Genomic DNA, 24,389 nt, shown 5'->3' with positions numbered 1-24,389 from the left:
TATTAGGTGTTTTAACCCTAGAAAATCTACACAAATATATTGAAGAGCATTTTAAAAACTTACATTGACAAGCCTTTCTAGAATGGGGATACTGAGGCCAGTTTCTCCTTTTGAATCCTTTTGTGTATCTTTTATTGCTTGTAATATTTCTTTCATTCCCTGCTCAAGCTGTTTATTTTCTTCCATTGTGTTTTTTGCTGTATTTAAAAAAAGCCATTATGATACACAGATGTGATGCATTATATTTATAAAAATCATTCAACATGAAAAATCTTCAGGTGATTAAAAAATAAAATGTTACTGCTGGGAAGTGTAAAAAAAAAACAAAAAAAGTACAACACAAAGATAAAAATGGAAAGTACTTACACTTGGATTTTAATTGAGCTAATTCGGTCCTTTTAAGTTCCAATTCTTTTTCTTTATCGTGAAGTTCTTTTAAAAGATGTTCATTCTGAAGATTAATGGAAATAGCATGAAGTGAGATCTAAATAGTAGGCCTAATCCAAAAGAAATTATTACGAGAGGGGTATTGAGAATTTAGCTCTTGAGCTTTGCACATGCTTTAATGTGATTGTTTTGTACCACAACACAACACAGCAGTTATCCAGATACTTAGTCACAGGGTTCTGTGCATCAATGTAGTTGTATGCCTGTAAATATAATTTCTTAAAATACCAATGCCTATATTGTGTTATGAGCAGTAACAGGAGTTGTCAATCTCTGCTGCCTTTTCGGTTAACTTAATCAACATTCCTAAAGATACCGCTTCAGTGCTTTCCAGTCTCCATGCAGCTTTGGAATATTTAAATTTTGCTGTATGAGTATTATATGTCCACGGGGCTATGCAGAATACTGTGTAGATCAGGGACTTCTATCTCTGTGGACATCTGCATCTGGTTTTGAAATAAGAACCTGATGTGGTTATTTAGTGCTGAATTGTAATGATGCTGAACTTCAGATTTCCTTACCATGTGTTTGATCTGCTCATGACTGTCAGTATAAGGAATTTGGTTGAGTTTTTCTGAGCTTTTCAGATTTTCAGTGAAGTCGTCAACAAGCTGCAAATCATCTGCTGTCAATCCTATAGGTGAAAAGCACATTGTTTTAATACGCATTAAAAGTATTAAATACAAAATTAACTTTTGGTCAGATGTCTCATTGTTTTATGACCTTTTCCTAATGGCTAAAGGACTGCATTAAGTATATTTTAATGACTGAGATTCTGCACTACCGTAAAAAACTAAACTTTGTCATTGACGGTAACCCTTTACCTGATTTCTAAACCTCACCTAATGCAGCAGCTCTCTTCCCTTTGTCTTTCGCAAGTCTTCTGATATGTTTCTTCAGCTCAAGCCGTTCTTCTTCCAGCCTCTCAATCTGTTTTATAGAGTGAAACAATAGGCATGTGTCATTATTTCCAAAGGTCTATTCCTAGATTGTAATTCAAATATTTCAATTAAAAAAACTGATGGTCAGAAACAGAGGATTAAACGCCAGCATCCTGAATACCATATAAATAGGACACTGAGAAGAAATGTCAGGTAATCCAATTCAACAACAGATTTCTCACCTCATAATTCACAACTTTTGATTGGGAACATTTGTAAATCATATTATACATTACGCCTCTGAAGGTCACATTCATTATTCAAACCCAAGCTATTGTGTACTATGCAAGTGGTCTGTCGTTGTGCAGTCTATATTATTTGTACTCACATGTACAGCATATTAAGTCTTTATTAACTTACCTCCTTAAGTAGTATCTGGTTTTCTGCACGGTATTGTTGCTGTTTCAGAGCCTTTGTTCTTCGAAATTCAGTCAAATCAACAACCTCTTTAGGATTAAGTCCTTAGCACGTGAAATAGAAAGAAAGTGAGCACTTAAGTTTTCCCACAGTTCCAATTCTGGCTCTAATTCTAATCCCAGAGCATTCTGGGGGGGTATAGTCCTGTTTCAAACAGCAGTTACATTTTTTACTCTCTCCTCCCCATACATTGCCACAATGCGCATTATATATAAAACACACAGTAGAGCCAATGATCTGATCTTCGATCAATGGTACTGTCTAATCAACCGAAACCACCTGTAATCACGTAATGAATTACGTGTGGTGTATTACACACAGAGCTTCTGCTGCTAAAATGGCTATGAGATTTAGCGACCAAAAAAAAAAAAAAAAAACAGCAGACTGAGGCAAATGAAAAAGTTACAGAATTATTCAGACCAAAACCTTAGATGGAGCATTGTTTGCTTTCAATTGTTGCAGTTAAGCAAATTAAAAGTCACCTCATTCTTGATTTTTCTTCTATTTTGTCAGCAAGGGCTGGAGATCCTGTCTGTTATTGAGCAGCTAAGAACTTTTATTTTATTCATTTCAATTGGATGTTATTACAATGCCTTAACAGCAAGTATCAAAGCATAGAAACATTTTACTGAATTTTTTAAGTTTAATAATTCCTAGTTCTGTAACGTGTCAAAGTTGAACTGAATTGTTTGATGATTTTCAAAGTTTGGTATATTGTACGTTTAATTACAGTATTTCATTACCTTAACTGTAGGTGTTAAAGTTTTACTGAATTGCTATTGCTATTAATACCTGTTTGATTATCCAAACAAATCGATTATGCAAACTAGTATCGGTCCTAATTAGTTTGGATAATTGACTCTCATTATATCTATCTATCTATCTATCTATATATATATATATATATATATATATATATATATATATATATATATATATATATATATATATATATATATATATATATATATATATATATATTAGACACACACACTATTATCATTTTTTTAAGGAATGACGTACACCATACCCAAACGTTCTCTAAAATCTTCATTTTCATCCAACAGGTCATTGATCTTCATTTCAAGCGTATTAATTTCTTTTGTCAGAGCCTCAACTTCGTGATCTCTTATCCTTATCTGGGTTTTGCATTCCTTAATTTCTGCAACAGCATTTTCCAGACCATATTCACCCTGCCATGAAATAATTACATTAATCATTTACAATACCCTTCACACTTTCAATAGCCTACTATTATAGCAGCAATGTAAAAAAAAAAAAAAAAAAAAAAAAAAAAAAAACTGTTGGGAAGCTGAACTCATTCTGAATAATACATGTATAGTGGTGAGTAAATCAAAATGAAGTAGCTCCATCAAACACTTTATAAATATCTGTGGAACAGCTTTCAAATTGAATCGAGTCAGGATAAATACAGTCAGCAGTCACATATCCGACCCTATAAAATTATGACTTCAGTGACGGTTAAACGAGTGGGACGCATATCTGACTATTTCATTTGATTTGACGTGTATGTAGGTTAGCACATTGTAATCTGCCCCTTACCACTCAAACAACCCCCTGCCCTGTACACACACACATTTCGTACAAAGAAAAAATATGACCTGCGTCCGAGGAACTGTAACGGGAGACGTTGATTCTTTCATTGAAATTTGTTAGTGCACGAGTTGAGGGGGAATAACACAGCAGTAAAAGACAAATATATGTCAGTTTTTTCAGGGAACACAAAAAAGATCAAAATGTCAAAAATACATAGCTGTAGGCTTCCATTTAGATGTACTGTAGTTGGTTTTGTTGGTACAGTACTATATTTTCAACAGAAGTAGTATTTTAATTGAGAACGATATGTTTCTGAAAATATCACTTGCCAAAAGAAAAGACTAGACACGTGGACTATAATACAGTACATACTTTTAAATCCGGTACGTATTGTAGCAGTATGTAAAATGCCCTGTTAACTACCCAACAGCAAAATGAAATCAAAATGTTACCCATGCACAGAACTTAAAACGCAATGCAATTTAGCAAAACATTAAAAAAAAACACAACACAGTCTCCATAATTAAAACCATATCTAAAGTCAGTATTCAAAATTGCAGAATATAGTGCTCTATAAGGCCCTAATGTCACAGTTCACTTGCAAATGAAAATGCACAACAACAACTAAAAGATCACAGATTTATAAAAAAAAAAAATGCATCACAGTATCTAACTGTTTAATGATTAACTTTTACATTACTGTGCCTTGTCTTGTTCACTTTGTTTTTGGAGGAAGTGCTGTGTAACTGCAGTGCACAATAAAAGACTGATTTGCCATCCCAGAAAAAAAGCAAACAAACAAAAAGCCACAGGCTTGTAACATTAAAATTTTATATGACGTCTGTAACTTTTCAACTTACAGCCTCATATGCTCTCATTCGAGCCAGAGCTTCACTTAGTTCTTTGTCCTTATCTCTGGCATCAGACTCAGCCAGATCCGCTACCCTCTCAGCCTCCAGTGCCCTCTTCTCTGTCACCTGTAGCTTTGTCTGGATCTCTCCAATTCTGTTCTGCTGTGTTAGCGATGGGAGACCTTCAGGAAGTACAATTAAGTGGTTGTACATTGCCCACAAATACAGGTGAGAATGAATTACTGCAGTATTAAGTGTTGAAGCAAGTGTTGCAGAATTATGTTGAAGCAATGTGATGCAAACGAACCTTTACACAAGGTAAAGCAAGCTCCTATAAACTGAAGAAATCATAATAATAATAATAATAATAATAATAATAATAATAATAATAATTATTAACAACAACAGTTAACCTTAAGTATTTTATAATTTATAGCAAAACACATGCTTAAATCAAAAAAGCAAATCAGTGTTCACTAGGCACACTCAACATTATTACCAAGATATTTATACAAATACCTGTGTCTTTCTGAAGCTGTTTTTTCAGGTCTTCAATAACAAGTGCATTTCTTTCCATCTCACTTGTGTATTGTTCTACCTGATCAGTCAGCATCTTGATCTGACTGTCTCGTTCTTGTACAGCCTGAATAAAGAAAAGACAACATGAGAAACAGAGAGATAGATAGATAGATAGGATATTAGGTTTTAATCAATAAATGATTAATCAATTAATCACACCTGTGGTTAATAATTGATCGATCAATTGATTTCAATACAATTTCATATCACTAGCAAATAGGTGTGTTTAATCAAATTAATAGACCAGATGATTAATCAATAGAAAATATCCCAGATTTTATATATATATATATATATATATATATATATATATATATATATATATATATATATATATATATATATATATATATATATTAGGGCTGCGTCCGAAGGTTAGTTCGCTAGCCAGGGATTCGAAGATTGTTTTAAACCTTTGAAGGTTTGTCAAACGTGTACAGACACTGTATGTTTTTTTTTCTTCCTGTTAACAGAAACTGTTTGACAATGTGTGAATACTATAAATCAAACATGAAATGTCACTCGCATGCAAAATTCAATCTTTTAATTTGTATAATGTACCGAGCATCACTTATTACTATTATAACACATTTATTTTCGGAAAAAAGGTATATAAATGATATACATTGACACAATGTTTTTGGTTTCTTTTTAATCACTCAATCATTCATCCTTGACCATGACACGCTTGAGTGACTATGACTGAAGAATATGCACTTAATCACCTAATTAGTCAGACAGTTAATTGGACACTGGATATGGAGTGATTTCAGCTGTTGAACTGCAAGCTTGAATAAAACCAATAAAGAAAATCACAGAAAGAAACAATATGCCACGTCTGTGAAGAGAGCAGCACCTTCGTGCAATCGGCATGTTGGAGGATGGACTAGGGCAGCGTACTGTGGCTCGCCGTCTTTGGCGAGACGGTATAACCAGACACACACTGTCAATGACAGGCCACGAACTGGGAGACCAAGAGTCACAACACCTGCCTAAGATCGACAGATCATTTTTGCAGCATCTTTGTGATGTCAATTGTTAAATCAGCACAATAAAAAGTTACTGCACCTGATCTAAAACAGAGTTTGTCATTTTTCAATCACATCTAGTGAATTGTATCCAAATATAAGTGATAAGTTTCTTTTTGATGCTCAGTATAGATAGATAGATAGATAGATAGATAGATAGATAGATAGATAGATAGATAGATTTTTAGTTTTTAAAATAACCTTTATTATCAAATTTGGTGAACAATAATATAAAACATTACATTTCACAATCATAATGAACAATTGTCTTAAAATATTACTATTTAATTACATTAATAAATACATACATACATACATACATACATATATACATCCATCCATCTACCTCTATAGGAGAGCTTTAACAAAAGCCACCTCCAACTCTGCAACCTCCCCTTCACCTGATCTAACACTCCCTCCCAGTTCTCTAGTGCTGTAACCTCTCCTCCCAGGAACACTGTGAGATGCCAAAACACCCTCTGGTTACACTGCAGCCCCCTGGTAAATCACGCGGTCTGGTACCCTCCCAATCACCCATCAAAAAAGTGTTGCTTTTAGCCCAATTAACACAAGCAGATGACACTCTCTCAAAGATATCCTGGCAGTAACTCAAAGCCTTAATATCCTGACTATTCTTCACAATCGCTGCTGTGTCATCTGCATAGGCCACTGCTTTAAACAACTGATTTGGGATGTTTGGAATAGAAAAGTCACGTAAGAGCTGCCTGAGCTTCTCAATAAGGGGCTCAATGGAGAGGGAATATAACATCCCAGACAGAGAGCATCCTTGATGGAAGCCTCTCTCTGCACTGGGAAAGGAGAGATCAACACACCATTTACCTTCAGCACACAGAACACGTTTTTATAGAGCAACTGAATTTTCTCCACAAAATTAGGGCTATAACCAAATTCTCTAAAAACATTAAATAAATATTTATGGTCTACCCGATCAAATGATTTTTCTTTATCCAGGGAAATTAGACCAGCTTTAAAACCAAAAAGCCTGGAGGCTGCTATTAGATCTCGAATTAAAAACACTATCAAAAATAGATCTGTTTGGTACACAATATGATTGATTGGGGTGCACAATACAGTCCGTAACAGTTCTCAGGCAGTTTGCCAATGCCTTAGACAGGATTTTATAAAAATTGGTGCAAAGGAGGCTTACAGGACGCCAGTTCTTCAAATTACATAGATCTCCTTTTTTTTGGTAACAAAGCTGCGCGCCTGCAGCTTATAGGCAGCTCTTTTTGCTGTATACTTTCCTTGAACACTTCAAAAAGGTCTCTCCCCAGATAAGTCCAAAGCACCTTGAAGAACTCAACTGGCAGTCCATCAATACCTGGTGCTTTACCATTGTCCCGTTAAAGCCTCAATGAGTTCTTGAAAAGTTAATCCTTCCTTGAGCCTCTCCTTATCCTCTTCAGGAACCTGACCCTTGAGGAACTGCTGGGCCTCTTGGGACTCCTCTACAGCCTCCGCCGTGTACAAATCTGTGTAGAAAGCTACAGCATGCCTCCGGGTCGCTTCAGGCTCCCTCATCTCCTGCCCAGTTGAGGTCTTTAAACAATGAATCAGCTTGCACTGAGCTGCCTTTTTCGCCAACCCAAAAAAGTATTGAGTTGAGGCATCCACCTGTGAAAGATTTTGAAACCTAGAGCGCACTAGCGCCCCCTGTACCCGTGCATCCAACAGGTCATTCAGGTTTTTTTTTTTTGGTTTTCAAGCTTTCAAACAGCTTGTTATCATAGCCAGACTGCAGAGCTCTGTGTAGCTCAGTGATGTCCTCCTCCAGCTCTTTCATGACTATAGCAGTGCTCTGTGTAGCATGTTCAGTGTACTGTTGACAAAGCAACTTCACCTGCACTTTTGCCACATCCCACCACTGCCTTAATGAAGAGAAGGCATGTTTTTGCCCCCTCCATCTTTCCCTCAAAAATTAAAACATTTTAGAAAGTGTGCATCTTGTAAGTTTTATGTTAAAGTGCCAATACAGAGGGGCTCCCAAGTGGCACATCCAGTAAAAGCACTCGCTAGAGTACAGGATGCGCTCTATAGCCTGGACGCCGCCAGTTCGAGTCCAGGCTATTCCACAGCCGACCGTGGACGGGAGCTCCAGGGGGCGGTGCTCAATTGGCCGAGTGTCGTCCGGGGGGGGGGGGGGGGAGGGTTAGGTCGGCCAGGGTGTCCTCGGCTCACCGCGCACCAGCGACCCCTGTAGTCTGGCCGGGCGCCTGTGGGCTTGCCTGTAAGCTGCCCAGAGCTGCGTTGTCCTCCGACGCTGTAGCTCTGAGGCGGCTGCACGGTGAGTTTGCAGAGTGTAAAGAAGCGGGCGGCTGGCGGCACACGCGTCGGAGGACAGCGTGTGTTCATCTTCGCCCCTCCCAAGTCAGCGCAGAGGTGGTAGCGGTGAGCTGAGCCTAAAAAATAATTGGGCATTTCAAATTGGGGAGAAAATATAATAACTAATTGGCAACGGCTAAATTAAAAAAAAAAAAAAGTGCCAATACGATTTATACAGCAGTGTGGAGTAGTGGTTAGGGCTCTGGACTCTTGATCGGAGGGTTGTGAGTTCAATCCCAGATGGGGGACACTGCTGCTGTACCCTTGAGCAAGGTACTTTACCTAGATTGCTCCAGTAAAAAAAAAAAAAAAAAACTGTATAAATGGGTAATTGTATGTAAAAAATAATGTAATTGTATGTAAAAATAATGTGTAAAAAATAATGTAATTGTATGTAAAAATAATGTGATATCTTGTAACAATTGTAAGTCGCCCTGGATAAGGGTGCCTGCTAAGAAATAAATAAATAAAAATAAAATACACTCTAGGTGAGGGAATAATCATTTTAAAATTGACCATACTATGTTCTGAAAAACCAACTGGAAGAATAGAACAATGTGCAACTAAATTTAACTGGTGTTTAAAACTATAAAATCTGTTCAATCTGGCCAAAGATACCAGCCCAGGAGACCCTTTTGCCCATGTGTACTGTCTGTCATTAGGGTACAGATTCCTCCAAGTATCCACCAGTTCATGTAGTGTTAACACAACAAGCAGCTCTCTGACTGAGCTGGGGTGAGGCTCTGAGCTGTTCCTATCTCATTGCTAATTTTCAGTGCAGTTGAAATCCCCAGCCAACAGAACAATCCCCTCAGATTGATACTGAGCATTCAGGGTTTAAAAAAAAACATCCTCTCTCTTCTGTCAGTTGGAGCATAAATGTTAATAAAAACTAAGGTTGTATTTCCTACCCATAACTGAGCCATTAATAATCATTCTTTAATTACTTTAAAGGAACATTTTGCAAATAAAATGGCTACTCCTGCACTAAAATTAGAGCCATGGCTGAGAAAGGCTGTCCCCTCCCACTCACTGACCCAGTCTGTCTGATTTTTATCATCAGTGTGCGACTCCTGGAGAAAACTGACACTCTTTTTTTAACTAAATAGTCAAAAAGAGACACTTTTTTTACGGTATCTCTACATGCATTCACATTCAGAGTCCTCAAACTAAGGTTTTGAATTGAGAGATTATAGAGAAACGTATGAGGACACACAATTAGAAAAAACACAAAGTAAACAGGAAAAAGAAAGAGTACTTGAAAAAATTATCAATGCGTTTTTAGAGTAGCACGTACTTTACTCATCACATTCTTCAATCTATCTCTTTTTTCTATCCCTAAACATTCAGTGTTGCGCATCACCTGTTTACTTCTCCCCCGTCTATCTCTTCCCCTGAAACCACCACTTCCTGATTTCTGCTCTGAGGAGTACCTTGTTCCTCCAGCACTTCATTTCCCCTTACGTCTTTCTGTACGGCAGTTCTAACCTGCGCTCCTAGCTCTGCCTGCTCGCCGTCACCCACAGTGGGTGAGATTTTCTTACTAGCCGGTTCCCCAGCCTCAGCCAGTCCTGTAAAAAGCTTCAAGCTATACATTTCCAAACTTCACCCAGAACAGACAAGGCTTTTACAAATTCCATGTAAAGTGATGCTGGAGTTGAAGACAGGCATATTATTTCAGTTTCTGGACACAAGAGCGAACTCAGTCTCACGCATTACGTGACAAACTGGATGCAATGCAAAAAAGGGAAATAAATACATTTCTTCACGCAAGTCCCCCCTGCTGTGACAGCGATGCTAGCAATACCTTTCCTACATGAAATAAGAGCAATTGTTTCAACTCTTCAGTTACTAACGACGCTTCAGGACACTTAAATGCTAGTGGTGCAAGCTTTACGGGATGTACATTTGTTTTTAATAAATAGTTTTGTCACGTTACGTTCGATCCTGGACCAAACCATTTTTAGACGGGGAATGTTATTTTTAACGAAAATAAAAGTTAATTTTCACTGTAAAGATACGTGTGTCTAATCCTTAAGTGTGTGACTTATAATACTGTTTATTGTATTGCGTCTGGGGAGGGGAACACACGGGTGTGTTAAGAGAAATTCAGTGGGAGATTTATTATTTCAGGGGGCCATTTGCGCAATATCTCAGTGTTCGCGCTATACATACAGTATATGCCAAGGTGTAGGGAAGTGGCAGTGCAGACTAGATGTTAAATTGGGTCCAGTAACAGATTCCTACTCCCTCAATGGCTAGAAGAATGACTCCACCATTTACAAGTTTGTATAAAAAAAGAGAATGAATGGAATGAAAACAAATGCACAGGATATTTGAGAAAATAAACAGTTTAAAGATTAGGAAAGTTGGAAAATAGAAAATACTTACAGCACAGAGTTCATAAATAACCTAGGCAGTGCAAATGAAAAAGGAAAGAGAATGGAGATAGACAAGTGAATGAGGGAGATATAAATGAAAAGGGGAGATACATACTTAAATATAGATGCACACACAAGCTTTCGGCTGGATATATCAGTAAGATAAACAAGGAGATGACAGACAGAAATACAGGCATAATCCCTTTCATATTACTAATAGACAGAGTAAACAGCCAGGAGTTGCAACATAATAGTAAAAACTGCGTAACTACATAATAGTAAAACTACACTGGGAGATAACAGTGAAATGTATTAAGTCATAAACTTATCTACTCACAGTGTCCGTGTTATCTGTTAAAAACTAGCTACAAACTTTGATTTAAAAAAAAATCCAGGAGTTAGAATAAGACATGAAATGAATACATCCATCCTCAATGACTTTACAGTGATCTCAAAAGACTGGTTACCTGCTGGAGAGCCATGACATTATTTTTGTCAGAGTCAAGCTGGGCAGTTTTGAGCTTTACTTTGAGGTCCCTCAACATCTGCTGGTATTCAATAATTTCATCATCCTTTGCAGATAACACACTCTGTAAAACAATTCAGTCAGAATTTAGATCAACCTTTATGAAATGTAGTAGTGCCCCACTACAATAGGCCAATGATTTCCATCCCCCGCCACAGATATAAATAAATAAAACCTCCATATGCCCCAAGTTAACACAATCATTTATGTTAAAGAATGTCAAGCAAGTTTCATCACAGTTGGACATCAGGTTTTCTTGATATATGTAAAACTGTAAAGTGAATATCCCCGCTACAGGGTATATGAATCGCTATAGGGGCATACTATTACTACTACCTGCACATCAGATTCAATCTGATCTGGACTGGATGCTTAACCCTTTGCGGTCCATTGTCGGACCTGGTCCGACATTGCAATTATTCCTATCAGGTCCATTGTCGGACCCTGTCCGACATCATTTTAAAAACGCAAAAAAGAGCCAAGAAAACCATTCTATTGCCGAGTGGGAGCGACAGGAGCCGAGACAAGCCCGAAAAAAAAAAAAAAAAAAAAAGGCGTATCTCATGAATAAGCATACATGCCCCTGGCATTACAATAGGGGCGGGTATAAGGACACAAGCTACGTGATACCACACCAGCGCACAGAGGCTATCACGGACATTTGCAGAGCTTTTTTGAGATGTTACAGTAATAAAATAATGACTTGGATTGCATTATTGAGGAGTTTGGTGATAAAACGAGTGATCAGGAGATTATCGATCGGTATGTACCACTATTATTATTATTTATTTATTAGCATCTGTGAAAGCGATAGCGAACGAAAGGGTGGAGCGGGGCTGGAGATGCCTAGTGAGTGCTTTGTTGATATGCAGGGCCTTTTAAACCCGTTTGACTGTGAAAAAAAAATACTTTTAAAACAGTGCGTCTAAAATTAACTGCGCGTGTGAAAGTAAATTGGACCTGACACGCACTTAATAAATGGACTGCAAAGGGTTAAACAGGATTTGGCTTCCAGAATTTCCTCCTGGGTGACAAACAGTAAAACAGAAGCAAGAGCATACTCAGGCTAGATTTACAAAAGCATAGTGTGGAAACTGCATTATTGTGGAGTATAGAGCATAAAGAATATCTTCTTTTCTTACCCATCAGTATGTCTCTGCTACTTTAATCACCTGGTAAAACAAGTAATAACATACCTTCCACTCCTCCACTTTTGCGTTTACTGCTGCCATCACTGGATCATCCTCTTCTGTTCTTGCCTGAATCTGTTCTGTCAGCTCTTGCACCTAAGATGAAAAAATATACTTATAAAAAAGTGCAGCACTGTATACTTAAAAACTAAAAAGACAAACAATAAAATGAACTTAGTGTTCCAAGTGGTAAGTATTGGCAGGTAGGAGGCCATTATGCTTGTACAGCCCTACATTCGGGAAGAGGACTTCATGCAGGTTACACTATATAAACATAGTAACAAAATCTTACTTGAAGTCTAAGGTGCTCTTTTTCTTTGCTTAGCTGGTCCATGAAAATATCAGTCTGTTGCACAACCACCTTCATTTTGTTATATTCATCCGTCATCTTTTCCATTTCGTTGACAGACTCCTCCAGGTTCTTCTGCATCTCATGGTTTTGAACTTCCAGTTTCTCATTTGCTTCTGTCAAATTCTAAATAATGAAAACCAAAATGGAAGTAATATTGCAATATTAGGACCATTAATACTGCCAACAACGGGGGGAATTTTGTAAACAGTTGGCAACAGAAAAAGTGGTAATTAGAGCTACATTTTATGTGGTTTAAAGTCAAAATAGCCTTATAAAAGGAGTGATTCCCCTCCTCTTTTAGAAATATACTGTGTACATGTGTGCAATCCAAAAATAAAATACAGGACAATAAACACAATACCTGAATTTCATCTAGATACTGAACAAGCTCTAAGTTCTTCTTAGAGAGCTGGGATCGGAAATCCGAATCACCTCCTCTCCTGGAAAGAAGAGTCTCTCTCTGGGAGTCTATCTGCCTCTGATAATCAATGATGTCCTGTCGAAGCTGGTCATTCTGTAAACAAAATAAAATAAAGATACATTTAAAGCTGTAATCTTTAAAAAATTGGCACTTTCCATCCTGGCAACATACAGGTGTGTATATATGTGTATAATATATATATATATATATATATATATATATATATATATATATATATATATATATATATATATAAATAAAATACATAAAATGCTGGAAGGTTACATTCAACAGAACTTACAAAATAAAAAAGCACAGTAAATCACAGACCTTTGACTATAAAAAACAAACGATAAAAGAAATATTTGACTACTGATGTACCATGCTGAAATCGGATGCTTCAATTTATATACCGAGATCAAGATTCCAGCATCAGCTCATTGGTATTAAGTTCTTACCTTTTTTTTTAGCTGTTTTATCTTGGAAACAGAAAGATGAAAATAAGAGAGAAAGAAATGAAACATGGATTGAAACATGAATCAAAATAAGATAATAGCACTGAAATGGAATGTAAAAGATGAAACTGAAAGAGGAATCAGAAAGACAGGAGAATGTTGTATAAATTATAATTAGGGATGTGATTTTGTCACGGTGGTCACGGAACCTGTGAATTTTGACATTTGTTTCCAATTAGCATGAAAATAGGAAAGAAGCAGTTCACGTCTTTTGAATTGGTTGCAGTGCAAAGTTAAAGCGGTTAGCAAACGTCAAATACAGGTGAATACTGACACAGAACTATAAAAAAAGTGGCAAAAGAAATTAAGTTCTAAGCAACTAGCACAGCAATATCCCAAACAATTTCATGAAAGTGGAGGGAGCCGCTGTAATGAGGAACATACTTCAAATTAACCTAAGCCTTTTGTGCAGAAAGTATACCTCTGTATACACTTGACAATGTAAAACCTAAAGGTAGGTTTACTTATATATATATATATATATATATATAAAATCAGGGTTCTTCCCAGGCCTTTTCAGCTTTTCAACAAGGTGCTACACATGATGGTAGCATCTAAATTGCACCCAGGGTGATTTTTCTGGTCAAGGTCCCTTTCTCACTTTAGGTTGACCTTTGCAAGGTCACAGGTCGAAGGGAGAATTAAAAAAAATAATAATGGCTATCATTTTTGAACTCAGCGTGTCTGAAAACACTCGGGTGAATTTTTCTAGGAAAATCTGAGACGGACGGGCAACGGCATTGGTTGAGTTGGCATGGAATGACCCAATAGTAAATGTACAATTTCCTGTCAACATGACCTAACCATGATTTCTGGAAACTGTAAGCCTGTCCTGCAACCCAATTCACTTCACAGGCAATCAATTATAAAGTTTGAATAACACATAATTACTTTTATCATGTTCCTGAGAGACCTCATAAGCAATTGCTGATAAAAGAAACCCAGATTTACAGAATACTATAATTATTCTTCTGAAATACCAGCAGCAATATTCACTGTTGACAGCTTGTATACACCTCACTGGCAGTTGAAGTAATTATTTTATTTTAAATCATCAGCTCTTTGTTGTACTGTATTCCCCAAGCGAGTCCAGTAGGTTAGGTTACAGCAGTAAATTAGTGCCCTCAGCATCATGAAAATCACCATGAATTACATCCACCATAATACATAGTAAAATGTAGTGAAACGACAGGTGCTTCCATACACCCCCAATTCTCAAAAACTATGCTTAAGAATGTCCTAACAAAGTTTCTCCACGTTAAAATGCAAGTGACAGGCACATATACTTACAAGATTCTGATTCTCTACATCAGGGGTAGGCAATTCCGGTCCTGGGGGGCTGGTGTCCCTCCCGGCTTTTTGTTTGGACTAATTAAGTGCTTATTAGAAGCTTAGTAGGCCTATTGCATACATAAGTTCAGACACACCCTGTCACCAAGGATGTGCATCCCCAGCAGAAGACAACTTACCTAAGAAGGTCCACAGTTTTCACAACTACATTTCCAAATAATTCAGTGAGACACTGTCTCACTTACCCTTCCTCTCTAAAACCCTCGAGCGGGCAGTACACCGCCAGCACTCTGCTTTCCTGTTAACCACTCTCTGCTCAACCCTCTGAAACTGCTCTCCTGTCTGTCACTAACTCGCTAAACTCTGCCCGTGCTGCCTCTCTCTCCTCTGTCCTAATTCTCCTCGACCTCTCTGCTGCCTTTGACACTGTCACTCTATTCTCCTATCCTCTCTGGGAATCTCTGGAACTGCACCTACCAGGTAACCTGGCGCGCCTCACCCTCCACACCTCACCTCTCAACAGGAGTCCCCCAAGGATCAATCTTGGGTCCTCTCCTATTCTCTCTCTACACCGGTTCCCTGGGCCCCCTCATCGCATCCTATGGTTTCTCATACCATTTCTATGCTGATAATGCTCAGATCTTCCGCTCTGACCCCACCATCCCCTCCTGTATCTGCCTGTCTGTCTGCTATCTCCTCCTGGATGCACTCACATCACCTCAAACTCAACCTCTTTAAATCTGACCTCCTTTTCTTCCCCACCACATCTTCCCCCTCCTCTGATCTTTCTATCTCCATTCCTCTGGAATCTACCACACTCTCTCCCTCCTCCTCCTCCTCGGCCAAGAACCTCGGAGTAACCCTGGACCCCTGCCTCTCCTACTCCCAATACATCACTCTAGCATGCACCTGCTGTTTCTTCCTGAGCAACATACGAAGAATCTGACCCTTCCTCACCAAATACTCCACGCAACTCCTCATCCAGGCCCTGGTACTCTCTTGCCTAGACTACTGCAACTCCCTCCTGGACGGCCTCCCTGCGTCCGCCACCTGTCCACTCCAGCTCATTCAGAACTCCGCTGCTCGCCTAGTGTTCTCTCTGCCTCGCTTCTCCCACACTACTCCACTGCTCCGCTCACTCCACTGGCTCCCGATCACTGCTCGCATCCAGTTCAAGACTCTTGGACTCGCCTACAGATGCCTTGACCAGACTGCACCCAGCTACCTCCAGACCCTCATCTCTCCCTACACCCCCACCTGACCTCTCTGCCTGCACTAGAAGACTGGCTTTACCTCCTCTACGCTCCCCTGCCTCCAGAGCCCACTCCTTCTCCACCCTCGCCCCGCAGTGGTGGAACGACCTTTCTACGGATGTCAGGACTGCCCAGTCCCTGACCGCCTTCCGGTGCCTCCTCAAGACACACCTCTTCAGACAACACCTGTAAAACTCAACTCTTCCCTTCTGGACAATATAGCACTTTGCCTTTAATGCACTTTAACTTGCACTTCTCTGCTCCCTATTTTACTGTATTTAATCCTGCACTTGACCCAATCTGTAGTATTCTGTATTTCACTTGCACTCGTATCTAACCCTGACGTCAAATTGTACTGTGTTTTATATTTGCTCTTATTAGGACTGAAGTCATTGTATTTTGTATATTGCTCTTAATTGTACTGTAATTATTGATATGTATTTTTTGTATACAACTGTAAGTCGCCCTGGGTAAGGGTGTCTGCTAAGAAATTAATAATAATAAAAAATAATAATCATAGGGTATCCCTTAAAGTGTTTTTTTTGTTTGTTTTACATTATTATTATTATTATTATTATTATTATAATTATTATTATTATTATTTGTTTATTTAGCAGACGCCTTTATCCAAGGCGACTCTACATAGACTAGGGTGTGTGAACTATGCATCAGCTGCAGAGTCACTTACAATTACGTCTCACCCGAAAGACGGAGCACAAGGAGGTTAGGTGACTTGCTCAGGGTCACACAATGAGTCAGTGGTTGAGGTGGGATTTGAACTGGTGACCACCTGGTTACAAGCCCTTTTTTTTAACCACTTGACCACACAGCCTCCTATAAAAGGAGACTTACTGGTAAAACAACTGCACATAACAAAACCTGCCATTTTAAAACTGATACACTATTCTGTCATCATTCTACTGCAAATTTGGTAGACTTTTGTGATTCCTGACAAATACAGTAAATGCTATATTTGTACCAGAGTTAGGCTGATGATAACGGAGCCTAAATTTGTAGATTCAGCTTTGAAACATGGGAGAACCCAGTGTTGCCAGGATACTGCAGTCGACAATTATATTTGCTTTTCCGAGATACATGTTTGTTTGGTGTAGATAGCTCTCTTTCAGATGCACAGGTACTGTACTACAGTATCATAGCACATTCTGGCAGTAAATATTTAATTACAGGCAAGAATCTATAGCGATTGTACTACAATGCACACACAACCACAATAACGTTCACTATATACATGTATACAAGCACTTACAAACAGCAGTGATAGCCACCAAAAAGAAAGGGTCTGATACTGTACTTCTGTCTAAGTAACATAGCCACAATGAACCAAAAACATATATAATTCTGGAGACTGGAAATTGGAAATTAAAAGTTATCAAAACCTTAATTTATAAAAATATACCAACCTCTCTTCTTAGCTTGCTGTTTTCATTTTCTGCTTCTTCAGCTCGAAGTGTCAGCTGTTGGTATAGAAATTTAAAGAAATGGTATAATATCTGTGACATTCTTAAACTGAAGAGAATATAAAGTTCCCACTTTCCCATGGAAATCAAATATTTTCATAGGACTTCAATGATTTCTTATTTCAACTGGAGTGCTAGATATGCTACAATTTCAAACAAAACATTGTGTGCTCCTCCATGAAACTATGGGCCCTAATCACAAAGCAACAACTCAGCATTTCAACAAAGAATACAACATGGATCAGAGATTTTCTTTAGCCTGATTCAATACGATTTGCCTTAATCTCTGGTAAAGGACCTTGAATGTTATCTTTAATCACTGTTCCAAATCAATCCGCAGGAAAATAGGTAAATTGTAAAAGCTTCTCTTCTAATTCCTCAGGAAGTTAATTCGGCTTCTTTAAAAAGGCTGCCTGTATGCCATGGAGGATTCGAGATCGGGCAGTAACGTTTTTGTTCATCTTTTCTATGACACTCAGTCACGTTCCTGTTTGTGTACTTGGGCAGTCACGTCTTTTGTTGGTGATTTTAATATATGCATCATCACTATATTCAAATGCAAGACTCAGGCCATTTTTGAAAAGAAAAAAATTGGTTTAAAAATGCGTCTTAAATTCAAAGGAATACAGTATTTTTAACTACTACAACTTTGTGTATTTTTTTATTTCGCTAACAGCATGAGGCCGACTTAACCAGACGTTAAAGCTCTCCTTTTGGTTTCCATTGCTTAAATATTGACGTTCGTTCTATTGCTAAGCCAACAAAAGTTGAGATCAATGGCAAAACTACTTATACATTAAAGCAGGGGTGTCCAATCCTGGTCCTGGAGGGCCGGTGTCCCTCCTGGTTTTTGTTCCAACTGTGTCCTAAATTACTCAATTGGACAAATTATTTCCAATTATTGTAAGACCTGGATTGGACACCCCTACCTTTATAATAGGACCATAAATCAGCTTTTTGTTACCATGATAGTTTCCTTATATCAATTCCCTACATTAAGATTACTAACTATGAACTGAGTTTCCTAATTATGTTCCTGCAGGTTAGGACAACCTTGCATTAGACTGATAACCAAACTCCAAATTTGTGCTAATCAGTTACAAGATGCTCAGTAAGTTAGTTAGTTTTTTTTTTTTTTTTTTTTTTTTTTTTTTTTTACATTCAATGTCTATCTACTCCTGAAATTGAAATTCAGTATTCACTTCACCATACTGATACTAAAAGAACTTACAGCGTAGTACAAATGTATATACAGCACATAAAATTACATTTCACCTGCATACAAATACCAGAAACTAAGTGAGTTAGGTATACTACTGTATGTATTCCCCCCCCCCCCAAAATACTGTTTAGAGCACAATAATAATGATAGTGTGTTTATGGCTGCAGATAAGGCCTTAAGCCACTCACACCCACCCACCCACCCCCAATCCTGTAGCGGCCTGGCAATTTATTCTACATTTTTAAACTGTACATTTTCATTGGCTTTCTTTTCCTTGTTAATTTGCTTCTCCATTTCAGCCAGCTCCTTTTCCTTGCGCTCCAGTTGATTCTCCAGCTGCCGAATCTCATCCCGAAGAAAACGAGTGTCTCTCCCCCCCACAGACATCTGAGCCATCTGAAACAAAACAGGTAAAAGTGGTTTAACAAACTGAAAACAGCTATGGCCAGCATTCACCTACACATTTTCTCTGCATTGTGATGAGCCTTCAGTGAAACAGAGCTGTCTGAGTGCAATAAAAGCCAACACAAGACAGCTGCTGCAAGGAATTAGCTCTTTAAATCTGCTTAATATCTCATCTCTATGACAACGAATCACACTCCTATCTCTACGTATAAGGATTTTATCACATGGACATACAGTAAGCACACGAATATCCGTTACCCAGATACACGTCAGTCGCGTTTTACCACCCTTGTATTAAGAATAAAATCAATCCCCATTATATATATATGTAACAAATGAATGCACTTACCAGTCACACCCAATTTTCGTCACCAGTTTTCTGATACAAAGACCATCTCTTCAATGTTACAATTTATTTGAATATCTGTCACAGTTTTTTTTATCTCTGTTTTTATTGTGCAGTGTTTTTTTTTTTTTTTTAATCTGTGATCTTTAGTTGCTTTTGTGCATTTTCATGTGCAAGTGAACTGTGAATTAGAGCCTTATCGAGCACTATATTCTGCAATTTTGAATACTGACTTTGCATACTGTTTTAATTCTGGAAACTTATTTATCTAATGCTAAATTGCATTCCCTTTTATGTTGTACACAGTTCTGTGCATGGGTAACATTTTGATTTAATTTTGCTGTTGGGTCGTTAACAGGGCATTTTACATACTGCTACAATATGTACTGGATTTAAAAGTATGTACTGTATTACAGTCCACTTTTGGCAAGTGATATTTTCAGAATCATATCATTCTGAATTAAAATACTTCTGTTGAAAATATAGTACTGTACCAACAAAACCAATGCAGTACATCTAAATGGAAGCCTACTTATTTTAAAACACAGTGCTTTCAGCTATGTATTTTTGATATCGTATCTTTTTGTGTTCCCTGAAAAACGGACAAGGGTTGGAACGGGCCAAAATGAAATGATCAGATATGCGTCACATGCATTTAACCGTCACTGAAGTCAAAATTGTATAGGGTCGGATATGTGAGTGCTGACTGTAACAATAATGTACTGCTGTTAGAGAATAGGTGCAGTACTGTAGGAGGTTACATCTTACCTCCAACTCATTTTCCAGTTTGTTCACTTTAGCTTTCAGCTGGCTTTCTGTAGAAACATAAGGAAAATGTAACAGGGTTGAAGTACTGCAGAGGCCTCCAACATCAGAAATGTAAGGGTCTCCGACATGTTTTATTTTTAGTAGTTGGCTTTTAATGTAATGTTAACAATGTTGTTTACCCTTTAAAATTACATTTCTAAACCACAAAGACACGCTGGTTGACTGGCCTTTGTAACCATTATGCTTTTCTTGCTCTTAAGTTAATTTAGAGCGGCTGGTTTCACAGACCCTAATTAGCATGTATCTTTACCTAATATTACTTTTCAACAGTAGTGCAAATGGGTCACACAGAAGTGTTTCTAAAATGTTCAAAATGATTAAGGTTTTCCTATTTTTATTTTTAACAAAAAAAATAAAAAGGCTTTTATATGACTTGGCTCTTTCTCACCTATTGTTGCTTGTTCTTCACCAGCTTTTTCTACTTCCTCTACAGCCAGATCCACTTCCTGGGCTTTCATCTTAAAGAAAAAAAAAAAAATTAAAATACTTTAAAAACTTAAATGAAATGCCAGTATTTTTGCACCACACATTCCAAATATATTCCGTCCGTCCTTGCCAACAAATAATAATGTAGGGTTTTTATTTTTATTTATTTAACTAGGATAGTACCCTTAAGATATACATCTAATTTTTCAAGGGGTTCCAAGTTTTTGTGAAGCAAGTCCCTTTGGAAGCCTAATACATTTTACATCAGCATTTACAGAAGCTTATTTATGTATCATAACAAGTATCACTAGTATGAGCCTTATAAAAGTGTAATGTAAAACAACATCATTATCAGTGAAGCAACCATCTCAAGAGAGTTAGTGAAGTCTGAATCATGAAGGCATATTCATATTGTTTCCAGCCAACAGTAGAGACACAAAGACAGCACAATTATTATTATTATAATTATTTATTTATGTTTGTGTCCATTCAAATCAGCTTGGACAAGACTGTTTTGAATTTAAATGTCAAACATTTTAAATAAGTGCAATAGAAATATCCCCTCTAGGCTTCAATGCCACTACTGTGTCTACTGTAACTGAAAATTGACTAGAGCTTATCAAACACTCTAATATAGGGTTATTAAGAAAATAAAAAGTGTAGTAATGCCAAATGTGAAACCTTCATTAAAGCTTGGGTGATTCTGAAAAGCTGAACAAGCTTGTCATGGTCACTTTCTTTCAGGTCATTGCTCTCAACCTGCAAACAAAAACATGTTTAAAAGCTTTAAAGTTCCTGGTTTTATACATAAATTCACTACTCTTTATATACAAATAAAATTATAACATTTATGATTCTGACAATACTAATCACATTTTATCTTATTAAAAATAAATAAATAAATGCTTTCCTGGACTAGGTCCTTGAAATTATAATGTTTACTTGATTTGATATCTGAAGTTGCATTGCATGTGTTTCAAGACAAATTAATTATAATACAGATGAGGGTTCTGTCTGTTGAAGAGAGCAAGTACCTTGGAAAGGGAGAGCAGAAGCTTATCTGCAAGCCTTTCCTGACCAGACAAGGCATCTGGATCAACTTTCATCAGCTGACCCCAATCAAGATTGGGTGGCATCTTCAGGCTTCTGGGTGGTTTGAATCTATAAGAAAAAAAGAAAAAAAAGAACAAAACTAACATCGTTAAAGTGTACCCAACTCAATTCCCTCACGTTCCATTGGCTCACATTTTTCACATATTTTACTCATATTGCAGCAGCAGGGAGGAAACAATAAGCTTCTCCAATTCACTGGATATAACACTTGTCAATAAACTGAGATCGGGTCATGTGAACACAATCACTGCAAGGCAGTGCAGTGCATGAGGGTCAGCAGCTGCTAAAGACAGAGAAAGAACAAAAAATATTACGTCGCCAGAGCAAACGCCCTACATCTGTGAAGAATTTCCAATGATAAATGCATCAGCCATCGAGACTGTCCGACTATAGGTACTGTTGTTGGCATGTAAGCTCCGGGCGCATTTTAGAAATCAAATTAAGTTAAATTAAGTCACGAAGGGTAAACAGGGGCACTAAGACCCACCATTTCCAACTGGCATATGAATCAAAATTTAGGTCACTCAGGCACCTGTTCCTCGCGAACACGTTTCCCTAGTACTTCATCAATAATTAACTCAGCGTCATTTCACATACCTAGAATTTCCAAAAATCTAAAGCAGATAGCTAGTACTATTTAATACCAGTTGCGTTATTTAAACTAACAATGGTTATTTAAACAATTCATGTAAAAACGTGTGCTACTTTTGTCAAATATAACTGCCACCGCTTCAAGTCAACGTTCTTGCGAAAACCATATCTGATTAGTGAATCCCCACGGTAACAACAAACGGTCATATTATTCACCCCAGCACATCTGTTTTATTGACACTAGTATGTACAGCATTAAAAAAAACACACTTAAGTTACACAGTACATTTATCGCTGTTTTTGAAATTGGCCTTTGTTCTACACGTCTGCATATAGCATTTGTACCGTATTTATTCTGCATTTTCGTACTTACATTTAAGCCTGAAATTAAATTTGTCAACATACTCCTGCTACGTCCAAGCTTCTACACTGTTGCTGCTAGGCTACCGTTCAAACAGTCAAGAGATGAAAAAAGAAAGGCAAACTACTTTACGACAGCAATAAAACCCCAATCTCGCGGTGTTACTAGGTACCAATGAATGCGTCCTTTTCTGCATCTATGACTCAAAGCCTGCTTCCAGACAACTACCGGTGTAGTGTAAATAAGTATCAGAGACAGTAAGTAATTTTAGTTATCTCTGCTCATGCGCATCGGTAGAATATACTAGCAAATATTTGGCCTGTCTGCAGTACTGTAGTTGATCAGTTCTAATTAAGCGCTCCCTTATGACATCATGGTCTAGTTAGGTGAAGGGAAGTTTCCGCAACGACCAGGGTGATAATTCAAAGATCTATATTATATAATAACGGGTAGCACAGAATAGCTATACTTTCTCACTGGGTGAGGATGTGAAGCAGAACTGCTTCTTTTACTATTCCGATATGGTCAATTTGCTGCAGCTAATTCCCATTGGGAAAAACTACAGCACATTTGCCAATCCCCAGCCCCACCCCGGAAATGAAGTAAGATAATTCAGTTACCTGAATCCTAACAGCCACACTGTGAAATGCATAGGGTTGGATAAGTGGGATTTTTTTTCTTCTTCAGTATTTATCAGCAAACCATGCTTAAAAGGTAAGGATTTAATTGCTGCAAAAGCGAACGTATCGATATTAGTGAAATGATGTACTAGGGGTTGAGAATTGGTTTCTGGAATTGTGATGTGGTAGAAGAATTTGATTATGCTGATTATATCCCAGCCTCAGCCCAGTTACGGCATGTGTTGTTCGCAAGATTCCCAGTTCATTTGGATTGCTTCTTCTTGGACCAGGCCCTCATTACACAAATAAAGTAGTTTAGTGTCATATGAAAACTTACTGTATTTTATAATTGCAGGAAGGCTGACTTGTTTCTTGTGCTTTTTTTGACAGAAAACGCGGAATATTGTCGTTGCTCCTTCACACAGCAAAAATAGAATGATTCGGTCATGTCCGGACACTTTGTAATGCCATATTGTTGTTACTGTACACTGTTAACACTGTAACAGTTGAGTATTGTATTTAAGTATTTTATGTGTGTGTGTGTGTTTGCATATTTGCTATTTTTTCAAAATTAATAAACACTACCAGCAGCATACCAGTACTGCATACCGAGAGGTTTTTATTTTTGTTTGTTTTATTTTTATGTTAAACAATTATATTATTGCTTCAGCTACACAGATAGTATATGTAACATCTTAAACATTGCGGTTTTTATTGGTTTTAAAAACATTGTTTTAATATATATATATATATATATATATATATATATATATATATATATATATATATACACACATACATACTATACTGGTATAGGGGGCCAGCCCTACTGCCATTTGCTTGAAGGGTCAGTCTTGTGATTGAGTGTTTATGAATGAAGTCTTTAAAATGTACCGAGTTCAAAGTAG

At 37.5% G+C, this 24,389-nt stretch overlaps 2 protein-coding genes across 11 annotated transcripts in view; one reads left to right on the top strand and one right to left on the bottom strand.

Annotated features, from left to right (window-relative positions):
* The window catches only part of cep290 (centrosomal protein 290), a 49,867-nt gene extending 26,897 nt beyond the window's left edge, over positions 1 to 22,970 (bottom strand). For 3 of the 7 annotated variants that reach the window (XM_058986285.1, XM_058986291.1, XM_058986290.1), the window contains exons 1-21: positions 22,874 to 22,970; positions 21,831 to 21,957; positions 21,478 to 21,555; positions 20,759 to 20,828; positions 20,311 to 20,357; positions 19,044 to 19,187; positions 17,513 to 17,566; positions 13,492 to 13,512; positions 12,974 to 13,126; positions 12,553 to 12,735; positions 12,267 to 12,356; positions 11,012 to 11,134; positions 10,555 to 10,575; positions 4,733 to 4,856; positions 4,223 to 4,395; positions 2,836 to 2,998; positions 1,749 to 1,849; positions 1,290 to 1,377; positions 969 to 1,081; positions 367 to 451; positions 64 to 197 (exon numbers count right to left, since the gene is read on the bottom strand). In XM_058986285.1, the coding sequence (XP_058842268.1) occupies positions 64 to 197; positions 367 to 451; positions 969 to 1,081; positions 1,290 to 1,377; positions 1,749 to 1,849; positions 2,836 to 2,998; positions 4,223 to 4,395; positions 4,733 to 4,856; positions 10,555 to 10,575; positions 11,012 to 11,134; positions 12,267 to 12,356; positions 12,553 to 12,735; positions 12,974 to 13,126; positions 13,492 to 13,512; positions 17,513 to 17,566; positions 19,044 to 19,187; positions 20,311 to 20,357; positions 20,759 to 20,828; positions 21,478 to 21,555; positions 21,831 to 21,932 (2,067 nt within the window). In that variant the 5' untranslated portion in view covers positions 21,933 to 21,957; positions 22,874 to 22,970. The remainder of the gene's footprint in view (positions 1 to 63; positions 198 to 366; positions 452 to 968; positions 1,082 to 1,289; positions 1,378 to 1,748; positions 1,850 to 2,835; positions 2,999 to 4,222; positions 4,396 to 4,732; positions 4,857 to 10,554; positions 10,576 to 11,011; positions 11,135 to 12,266; positions 12,357 to 12,552; positions 12,736 to 12,973; positions 13,127 to 13,491; positions 13,513 to 17,512; positions 17,567 to 19,043; positions 19,188 to 20,310; positions 20,358 to 20,758; positions 20,829 to 21,477; positions 21,556 to 21,830; positions 21,958 to 22,873) is intronic. The other 4 variants (XM_058986286.1, XM_058986292.1, XM_058986288.1 and 1 more) reach the window with 3 other exon arrangements.
* A 61-nt stretch (positions 22,971 to 23,031) lies between these two features.
* tmtc3 (transmembrane O-mannosyltransferase targeting cadherins 3) overlaps positions 23,032 to 24,389 on the top strand; it is a 31,633-nt gene continuing 30,275 nt past the window's right edge. For 2 of the 4 annotated variants that reach the window (XM_058986294.1, XM_034032464.3), the window contains exon 1: positions 23,377 to 23,575. The gene's annotated coding sequence lies outside the window, so the exon portion shown is untranslated. Of the gene's footprint in view, positions 23,119 to 23,376; positions 23,576 to 23,871; positions 23,987 to 24,389 lie in introns of those variants that run through there. The other 2 variants (XM_058986293.1, XM_034032465.3) reach the window with 2 other exon arrangements.

The sequence above is a fragment of the Acipenser ruthenus genome, chromosome 14 (genome assembly GCF_902713425.1).
Source record: "Acipenser ruthenus chromosome 14, fAciRut3.2 maternal haplotype, whole genome shotgun sequence".
NCBI classification, from domain to species: Eukaryota; Metazoa; Chordata; class Actinopteri; order Acipenseriformes; family Acipenseridae; genus Acipenser; species Acipenser ruthenus.
The sequence above is the reverse complement of the archived record's forward strand: the minus strand, read 5'-3'. Positions and strand labels throughout refer to the sequence as shown.